The sequence below is a fragment of the Sinocyclocheilus anshuiensis genome, unplaced genomic scaffold, assembly GCF_001515605.1.
Source record: "Sinocyclocheilus anshuiensis isolate Anshui unplaced genomic scaffold, SAMN03320099.WGS_v1.1 scaffold997, whole genome shotgun sequence".
In the NCBI taxonomy this organism is placed as follows: domain Eukaryota; kingdom Metazoa; phylum Chordata; class Actinopteri; order Cypriniformes; family Cyprinidae; genus Sinocyclocheilus; species Sinocyclocheilus anshuiensis.
Window position 1 is genome coordinate 1,594,162 of NW_015555715.1, and position 10,091 is coordinate 1,604,252.

General features: G+C 38.5%; 1 protein-coding gene across 1 annotated transcript in view; it reads left to right on the forward strand.

The window, feature by feature from the left end:
- Positions 1 to 10,091, forward strand: part of LOC107672235 (zinc finger protein 423-like) — a 184,293-nt gene that overhangs the window by 50,378 nt on the left and 123,824 nt on the right. Inside the window, exon 3 of the mRNA XM_016465329.1 lies at positions 2,868 to 3,071. Coding sequence (XP_016320815.1) covers positions 2,868 to 3,071 — 204 coding nt within the window. The remainder of the gene's footprint in view (positions 1 to 2,867; positions 3,072 to 10,091) is intronic.

Below are 10,091 nucleotides of genomic sequence, written 5' to 3' on the forward strand. Positions count from 1 at the left end.
TAGCTAACCAATCAGAGCCCATTGCCTATTTCTGAGGGAGGGGCTTCATAAAAGCAGGAAATTGATCAGTGCGTTTCTCAGAGAAGGGACAGAGCGGTGTGGAATAAATAATGCGTTTTCTTTTTTTGAAACAAAGCATTAACATGGGACTGCACCCCATAAACACAATCAAGCCTAGAAAAAAAACAGTGAACCACCCCTTTAAGTTGTGATGAAATGGAAGTAGCGACTGATCTTGGGGATTTGGTTCTGTCCATCGGTTGTTGATTGGGTGGAGGGAGATCTCAATGCGAACTTGCATTCAATCATAAGATAGGGTGAATTTGAATTATTTTGTTATATATTACTTGTATTGTATGCAGATAACAGAATATATTAGCATTAACACTTTTACCAAGTGTGGTCATAATGTATCTGACCACATCCATATGTGGTCAAGGTAAGCACAATGCAATCACATGGCTTTTAAAGTGGTCAAGTGCTATCCGATTGTGATCTGATCACCAAAACGCATGTTAATGGCAGGTGTGACGGGGGCCTTTGTGTCTTAATTTGGATCAATCTTATCAGGTTCTCTTTGCTCTCATTCTGTCTCAAAATCTCTTACCACCCCACATTTTGTACGCCGTCTTGTCTCTCTTCCTCTGTCTCTCTCTCTCTCCCTCTCACTCAATCTTGCTCTCTCCTCCCTCTTCTTCCAGTCTCGTGTGTAGTCCTTTCAGCGTAGAGCCTTTAATGTGATAATAAGGTGTGAAAATGGAGCCACAATGGTGGAAGGAGGATTGCAGTGGCAGATTTCTCCACTGGTCCTTACTGTGTGCAACGAGCGACTGGGTGGCTCGCGCTCAAGCGGCTCTCGAAGCCTCGGGCCCCTCTCTTACACTTCAGTCTAGTGGCTCACGGGAGCTTTGATGTAGTTTTGAGTGAGACTAGACACACTTAGGGTTGGGATTTATGCTGAGAGGCTGAGAAAAGTGATCTCTTTTAGGTCATTTTTAACAGTGGGGCTATTCCAGTGATGTGGTACATTTTCTAGCAATTAGTGACTCAAATATAGCATTGGAAAGTTGAATTGATTCAGGTGAATTGGTTCTTCATAAACGATTCTTTACCTCATATGCAGCATTGGAATTAGGGCTGCACGATATATAGAAATGATCGAAATATCGCAAATGTAAATATCGCAATATGCATATCGCAAGGGTGTGCGATATCTGAATAATTTTAATAATAGGCTACTTAAATCAAAATGTTGCAAAAGGTCAAAGTTTTAGTTCTCACACCTGAAGCGCGCGCACAAGCCGCATCTCGCGCAGCGAACACACACACACATACACAGAGACGCGTTTCAGACGGCACGCGAACACCGAGTTGATTCGTCTTTCACATCTCCTCATATTTGAACAGACACATACACACAGAATTGTCAATAGTACCCGTCTCGACGATCATTCTCGTAAACGCAGTCTGTTATGTTTTAAATGAATGTAAACAGCTGAGAAAGAAATCGGATGTGTATCATTATACTGGATCCGTGCAGTCGGGAGACTTTAGTCTTTGCAACTTTACAGATCTTCTTTATGCACCAAGAGCTTGTAACACTCCAAAGAGAAAGGAAAAATTGAAATCGCATCATATGACCCCTTTAATCATGTTTGAACTTTCTCAGACTATAGTTTTTGCTGTGGTATATGAAGAAGTACTTAAAGTGTATGGAAAGCAAAGTTACAATGATATAAAATTAGTGTCATTAATTTTTTTTGTTTGTATGTTCACACTGATGTTAAAATGACATTTTCTGATTTGTGACATTACTTTTTATGTAATGCTAAAACACTGCTGGTCACTTTCAGAAGTTGTAGTGATTCTTTCTTTTCCAAGAAAGAATGTGAAACAAATTGGTTATATAATTTTCATTTTTAAATATTTTTAAATATAATTTAAATTGATTTTACACACTTTAAGCAATATCGTATCGCATATCGAATATAGCATTTTTTAACAAGGTATCGCATATCGCATTTTTCTTCAATATCGCACAGCCCTAATTGGAATGTATGATTCATTATAGTGAATTGGTTTATCTTAAATGCTCCTCTTTCTCTCTCTCTCTCTGCATATTTTTCATGTAGCAATTGGGAGGTTTGATTCAATTTAGTGAATCATTCATTTGGATTATTAACTGAATTATAAAATGATTCACTGATTTGAATTCCTGCTAATTTGAATTGCCATTTTTGTACTATAAATAGCATTTTATGCAATATTAAGTTAAATGCTGCTCTTCAACACTATTTTTGACTTTTTTTTATATATTTCTGGTTTTAGTCATATTTTGATTTCGATTTTTATTAGTTATGTTGTGTAATTTTATTAGTTCAATTTTGACAGCATTACAGTCGGTTTATTCAATCCTCAATATACTAGAAAATAAAGCTTTTATAACATTATATATATATATATATGTATGTATGTGTGTGTGTGTGTGTGTGTGTGAGTGTGAATGTGAATGTATGTGAATATGTATATGAATATTTCTTTTTCAAAAAAGTAACTTGACTAGTTTACCGACTTTAGTTCATAAGTTCTACCTTGGCAACCTACAGTCTCAAAATAGCTTCCCCAACACCGGATACAACCTGCTTGTATTTATTATTCTTTTATTGATTTACGTTTTGACAAGTACAGTACGTTTTGCTGCCTGTGACATTTGCAAAAGCTCTGCATCAGCACATAGGCCTATATGAAGTACAACACATAACAGGCCAGAAATAATTATTAAAGTCTGATTCACCTGTCAATAGCAATCCCTTAACCTTATGTCTGGCCCCTTTCTCTCTGTGGTGTATGTGTGTGTATATACATAGATGCAGCAGTATCAGATCGAGACTCTGATAGAAAGGAGAGCCGGGTAGCAGGTGAGGACGGAGAACAGAGTGTGACCAGTCATGACGAGAGGGTGGGAGAGGAGGATTTAGATGACGACTCCATCTTCACCTGTGACAACTGCCAACAGGACTTTGAGTGCCTGGCAGACCTGACCGAGCACCGTACCAACCACTGCCCAGCAGGTTTGTGCGTGTGTGTGTGTTGTGTTTCTCCATTGTCTTTAAAGGAGAAGTGTATATTTTTTTGTATCCTCCTGTGTTCTCCTATCACAATTTAATGTGCCACTTATATGTTGACTTTTGTAGACTGCCACTTTAAAGATTTTGAATTAGACTTGTAAATGAATGACTGTTGCCACAGTGCTTAAGACAACCTTTTTTACCTAAAATAATCATGCAACTAATCAAAGATACTAATAATGTGGCATTACATTTATGGGTGAGACTACATTTTTATCTGTACAACGGTGGAGTCTTTGGTAAACCTACTTGAAAACAGTCATTGTTTTTTGCAATTTCGTGTTGTTATGCTATTGCCACAGAAATTCTACATGGCTTTAATTTCTTATTTCTGAGGAAATCATATTGGCAAGAAGCAGAAGTTGGTATAGTTTTCGCAGTGGTGGGGTTACTCAGAGGCCGTTGGCTGTTTTGGAGTCAGTATGCTCCCTCAGGAGAGTGGTGTTTTAAAGCTAACACGCAGTACATGCACACAATAGCCGTTATTACAATCGCAGTAATTAATGAAACGCTGAAAGCGGCCCTGCAGGGGCATCTGCTTCCTAGCAGATTAATCAAGGGCCTCTCCTTAACGAGCATAAAAACTGAGGAGAAGAGGGGGAGCGGTAGATATATAGAGAGAGAGAGCATGTCACTCCAGCAGTCGCATGCAGTATATTTATTCAACAATCTTGCAGTATCTTTTCAGCTGTATAAAATTCTCAAAGTCACAAAATATGATGCTAGTAGATTGTTAATATCCACGGCCTCATCGTACCATAGCACACGTTTCTGAGGGGACACAATTCGGCGTGACACAACCCTCTTCCCCATCGCCTTCCTTTATTTTGGCTACTTACAAAGTAATGAAATCATGGCACTGGATTTTAGACGCAATCTCAGTTTTGGAGTCATCAGAGAGCTGCATGTTGCGTAGTGGACGGGAAAAATAAAAAGCGAAATGAAATGACAAAATGCAGTTGTTCCCAGGAGTGTGCGATCTGGAGATTGCAAAATAATATGGTGCTGTGTCTGGGGGATTAGACCAATCATAAACCTTCTTCCTCTTTTTATGATTATGATTATTGTTATTTATATATTGTTTAATTATGAGTGTCATTTTAGCATTATTTATATACTGTGATAGTTTTTATTAATATTTAGTTGTTTAAGTTTTAGTATTTTTATGTGCTTTTTAAAAAATATTACTGTTTAGGTATCATTTGTTTGTATTTCAAGTTTAGTTTTAATTAAGTTTTAGTTTTATTTATTTTATGTTAGTTAACATTTTTATTTCAGTTAACAAAGATTGTTAAAGATTGAACAATTAACCCTGATTATTATTACTATTTATTATTATTATAAGTAGTAGTAATAATAATACTAATACTAATAATTATAGCCTAATCATTATTATTATTTTAAATAAAATATTCTATCAAATTAATATTAAATTATGTAGATTATTATTACATTTAGAATGTCCCATTTTAATTATTTTAAATAATAATAATAATAATAGTAAGAACAGTAAATAAAAAATCACATGCAATCCATTTCAAGTTCTTGATACACTCCTGGGAGCTGGTCTAGTGGGGAAAAGAGTAGCATGCTGCCGGTGACTTAATCTGATTAGGGACAAACACACGCCATTTTGAGTGAGTGAATGAGTGAGTGAGTGAGTGAGTGAGTGTGTGTGTGTGTGTGTGTGTGAGAGGGAGGCCATGTTGTAGAGAACAGTGGATGGTTCCCATGGCCCCAAGGAGAGCCTGGCCAATATCAGCACACCAGCAGAAGGCTCATAAAGCCACTCTATCAATTTACGGTTATTATTATGACCGCATGCCCGTCAGAGCAGGAATATTCTCGAGCACAGCCGTGTCATGCCATGCCACGAAATGAAATTTCTATTCCCTTAACAGTAGACACCGTGGCTATAGAATTACACCTGGAATCCCATCATGTGCGTGCATGTGTGTTTGAGTGTGTCTGTCTTGTATTTGTGCACTGTCCTCTTGTTTAGTTTTTCGACAATAATATAACCTCTGATATGGTCGCTACCCGTCTCTACCGTCATTGTCTTCCTGCCTGTCCCTCCATCCTTCTCTTTTTCTTCTTCTCCCTTACTGCCATTGATCGCTGCTAATATGAGTTCCACAGGAGACGATATTGGAGACGAGGAACGTCTGCCTTTCCGTCCCTCCAAATGTCTTTGGCTCTGCCTTCCCCCATTACACTCGACTCCTAGCATTTCCATCTCCTCCTACTTTGTCTTATATATCACTTTAACTTGTTGCGCTCTCTTTCTCTTTCTGCTTAAGATTTACAGCAGGGTTCAAAAGCCTGCTGTCACATTGAAAATCTGGGATAAAAAAATATTTTTGTTAAGAATAGAAATAGACAAGTTTTAGGATTTTGACTAAAGTAAACAAAGAAACATGATGTAGCGTGACATTTTTTTTTTTAAAGATTCTGCACTATTTCTAGATCATCTCAAATAGGCAGAGTTCTGACACTGATCATGTGACTATTTGTACAGACAGTCAGATGTTCCTGCTTCATCAGGTTTAACTCAAACTTGTGGAGTTCATGCAATTCTGCTAAAGTAACCTTAATCAAGTTCAAATAATTATTTTAGTTACATTTTCAACACTCAAGTTATGATCATAATATAATGTGTTAAATTATAAAAGTGCCAAATTATGTCATTTTCAGTAGTGGTCCCAGACGTTTGGAATTTTTAAAGGGGTCATATGATGCGATTTCAATTTTTCCTTTCTCTTTGGAGTGTTACAAGCTCTTGGTGCATAAAGAAGATCTAATAATGTTCTTTTTAGCATCATCATATGACCCCTTTAAAGAATGAGTTAATGTGTTGTTACTGTATTAGCGTTTGTATTTTTGTGTTGAATAAATATTTGTTTTATTTGTGCATAATGTAAAGGGTGCAACCAATTCTAGAAATTAAGTTTTTGTTATCATTGTTTTTACAGTCTGAATTTGGTCCAAAATACGGTAAAAACAGTACAATTGTGAAATGTTGCAATTCTAGTAACCCTTTCTGTTTTAATATACTAATGTAACTTATTTCTGTGACTGCAAAGCATAATTTTCAGCAGCCATTACTCCAGTCTTCTGTGTCACATGATCCTTCAGAAATGATTCTTATATTCAATTCAATTCAGAGAGAGAGAACGAATGGTGGTGGTGTTGGGGGGGGGGCTGGGGTTGCAGTCATTAGAAATAGCTCTACACAGCTCACACTCTCTCTGTCACTGTTCTGAGAAGGAAAGAGAGGGTGGGAAGATGAATGGCTTCTCTTTTTTTGGCCTTTTTGCCACTTTTATTTATAGGTGTAGTCAGGAAAGGACAGGAAATGATGGGTAGAATAAGGGGAAATGGGGTCAGTAAATGTCACCAGCTGGATTCAAACTCGGACTCATGTGCATTAACCTCTAGGCCACAGGCCTGACAGTGAGACTTACTCTAAGTTGTGATGTCAGTTAGCATCAAAATTGTCAGCACACTTTTTGATTCAGATTCAAAATATTCACATGTTCCAGATTTATTCTAACAATATTTCAATAATATTTTCTGATATTTTTAGCTTGCAAACATTTTGCTTTGTTGGTTTTAGTAACAAAGTTTTTGCTGAAATGATTATTTGAATAATTTTTTATTAAATATAGTATATTTTTTATATTTTATATTATTCAAAAACATTTTTAATTAAATTTTTGAAGTTAATTTAGTATTTAAGCATTTAGTTTTAATTTTTATTAAATGTATTTGCAATTTCATATTTAAACTAGTAAATTTAATATCATTACACTTAAAGGGGTCATATGATGCTGCTAAAAAGAACATTATTTTGTGTATTTGGTGTAATTAAATGTTTTTATGCGGTTTAAGGTTCAAAAAACACACAAACAAAGTAGTTTTGCTTTCACAATGAAAAACACAGCGGCCTAGAGTGAGGGGAAGCCCCGGCTTAGCGGGCTAGAGTGAGCTGAGGCCGGGCTAGTGTGAGCTGAGGCGGCGGGGTCGAGAACGGCGCGCCCGGCGGATCCGACGAATGAGCGGCAACCATACATATGGCAGAAATGTACAGAAAAATCAACTAAAAATGTAATCAAACAGACGGTGAACACTATTAACAGCAATTATTATATGATGCAATCAAACTTATAGCAAAATGTGGTAGTTCTGTAAGTTGTTTCAGGGTTGGCATCATCTGAGGTCCTCTGAGGGGTTGGCATGGTATGACATTATATGCTGGTTTGGTGCTCAAAAAATTATCTTAGCAATTTTGTAAACAATTTTACTAACCCCAACCTTTGAACAGTAGTGTAAATGACCCTACGTGCCGATAACATGTCTGTTTACAGGATTGCAGTGTGAGTGTGTTTGTGTGCACTTTGCTGGCAATTGTACGACATTATATCGTCTCGTGTATGTTTATATTTGTCTGTGTGTGAATATATCGGGTCATGAGTGTGGGTTAGTGTTTGTGTGCACAAGTATGTGAATGTGTGTGGGTGAAACGTGAGTGTGTGTGTGAGTGTCGTACTGTGGGCTGATTCTGAGGGGAGGCTCTACTGGAGGAGGAATCTGGAACACTGGCTCCCTGAGGAGCGCTTGGAAAAAACCTCAGATCAAATGGAGAACATTCACCACGCTGCTCCGCTCCACTGCCCTGCAACCGGCCAAGGTTGGGCCCTGGCTGTTAACAACACTCACCTCGCTCTCGCTCTCTCTTTCTCCCTCTCGCCCCCTTTCCTCATGTCCCCTGTGGCGTTGTGCAGCTGACCCCTCCCTCTCTAGTCTGGAACAGAAGGCCCTATAGCCTCCTGGGTTTGGCTCAGTCGAAGAAAGAGGCCCAGTTTAGACTCTACAGCACAGTGTGTGGACCAGTAGGCCCGTTCAGGTGTCCCCTCAGCCTCATTTTGGTTATATGCGTAGTTTTTATTGGTCCACCTTCAAAATGTGTTGCATATAGCAGTGTTGACCACCCTGCAAGCTTCCTAAACTCATGTGGCAGGACAGGGGATGAGCAGGAGGCACAGATACACATACGCACACAGAGGTGACCGCTGCATGGCAGCTGAGCTCTTATAGCCTGAAATTAAAATTCATTGGATGACATCCTTTGACCCATTTCTCACTCAGTCGGTTCATATTTTGATCTGTATAGAAACTAAAGGTTGGGATTTGTGTTGCCTTAGGAGAACGGACGAGAAATACTGAAAGACTATAGGGAGTAAGCCACAGAATGGTTGAGTGAAGCAGGCAGCCGTGTGGGTAAACGAGAGAGCTGTCAGTCAGCTGGGGGGGCGGGCTCTCCACCTGTCAGATACTTGAGTTTTTATGCACTTATTTTTATATATTTATTACATGCATTTGCAGTTTTATATTTAATAAAACTAGTATTGTTAATAAATATTTTAAAAAATATTTTAAAAATTAAAACAATTTTGTGAATGATGACAGTGGCAAATCTGCTAAAATCTGCAGATTTTTCTCCTGCGTTTCTCTCATGATAATAGTATCCCATTTGTTCTTTCTCTTTTAACAGTGTAGCATTCAATGCACACTAACTCATTTACTTCTATAGACACTCATACACACAGAGCGGTGTGCCCTCTTCTCTGTTGGCAGGGTAGGTGGGGAGTTGTGTGTCTGGCAAGCAGTTGAAGTGTAACGGGGGTATGTGACGGGGCCTCGGGGTGGTTCGGTCCCTTGAGAGAGCAGTCACCCCCTTCATTCTTCCACTAAACACATACTCGCCCAGAGCACTTCATGCTATGAATACATATCCCTTTTCCACTTATCCATCCTTCCATCCATCCGTCTGTATGTCTGTCCGGGCCAACCGAAGACCCCCCAGCTCCTGCCTGTCGTCACGACGGCAGCTGAATCCAGGGAGGCCAAGACTCTTATTAAAGTTGCAGATCATTTTCCCTTTCCCTTCATCCTACAGAGAAAGAGAAGAGTAGTTTGTAACTTGATCTTGCTGTGCTGAGAAAAAAGCTGGACAAGGACAAACTCAGATATTAGTACCCTAAATGAGTTTTATTGCCATTAGCTTAAATTATTTTATGAATAAATGTGACTGGACATCTCTATGTATGTTGAAGAAAAGATTTATTAAATTAAGCTCTATTACCATGAAAAATAATATTGACTTGGTTAGGGAAACAAATAAAAATGCTCTTACACGCTTACAGTGGAAGTTTGGTGCCCCCTTTCCACCAACAGGGGGCCAATCTGGAACCATTCCCTGTGTCCCTGTTCAGCTGGAAAAACTGGCTCCGCACTGGCCCCTAAAACCTACTGATCTCAAATAGGAATCACTAAATTCCTATTGGGTTTTAATTTAATTTAATTTAATTTAATTTAATTTTTTTTTTTTTTTTTATTCCGTGTGTGTGTGTAAAATACATTTTTAAGTAACACTGATGCAACTGAATTGAATTACTTTTTTTGTTAAAATGTGTTCTTGAAAATTTGTATGGCTCATAAACAAAGACTTTATGAAGTTTATTTGTGGACATCTTTTAACGTAATCAGTTATATCATTGTTCAACTGTCAAGTCAGCAGAAACACAGACCTGAGAGAGATTTGCCGATCCCTGGTTGATCTCAGTGGAAAAGTGTAGCCTACATGCGTCGGCATACCCCATATTGTCTCATAGATCTCCACTGTAAACACATCTTTTTTGTTTTTACAAATCGCAAGACAAGCTGAAATTACTGTCTGTGGTAATCGGCAGCATGCCACACGCGCCTTGAACTGAATTTGCTTTGCATGCGTTTGCGGCACCTATATCAGAGGAGAGCGTGTGCGCACTTATGTGTGTCTCTGTGTGTTTGCACAAATCAGACTACACGTGTTCCCTCAAAGTGAGAGCTGCTTTGTGTGTTGGTCCTCCCTTTCCCCCTCCATTCCCTCTCTCTCTCTCTGTCTCTCTCTCTCTCTCTCTC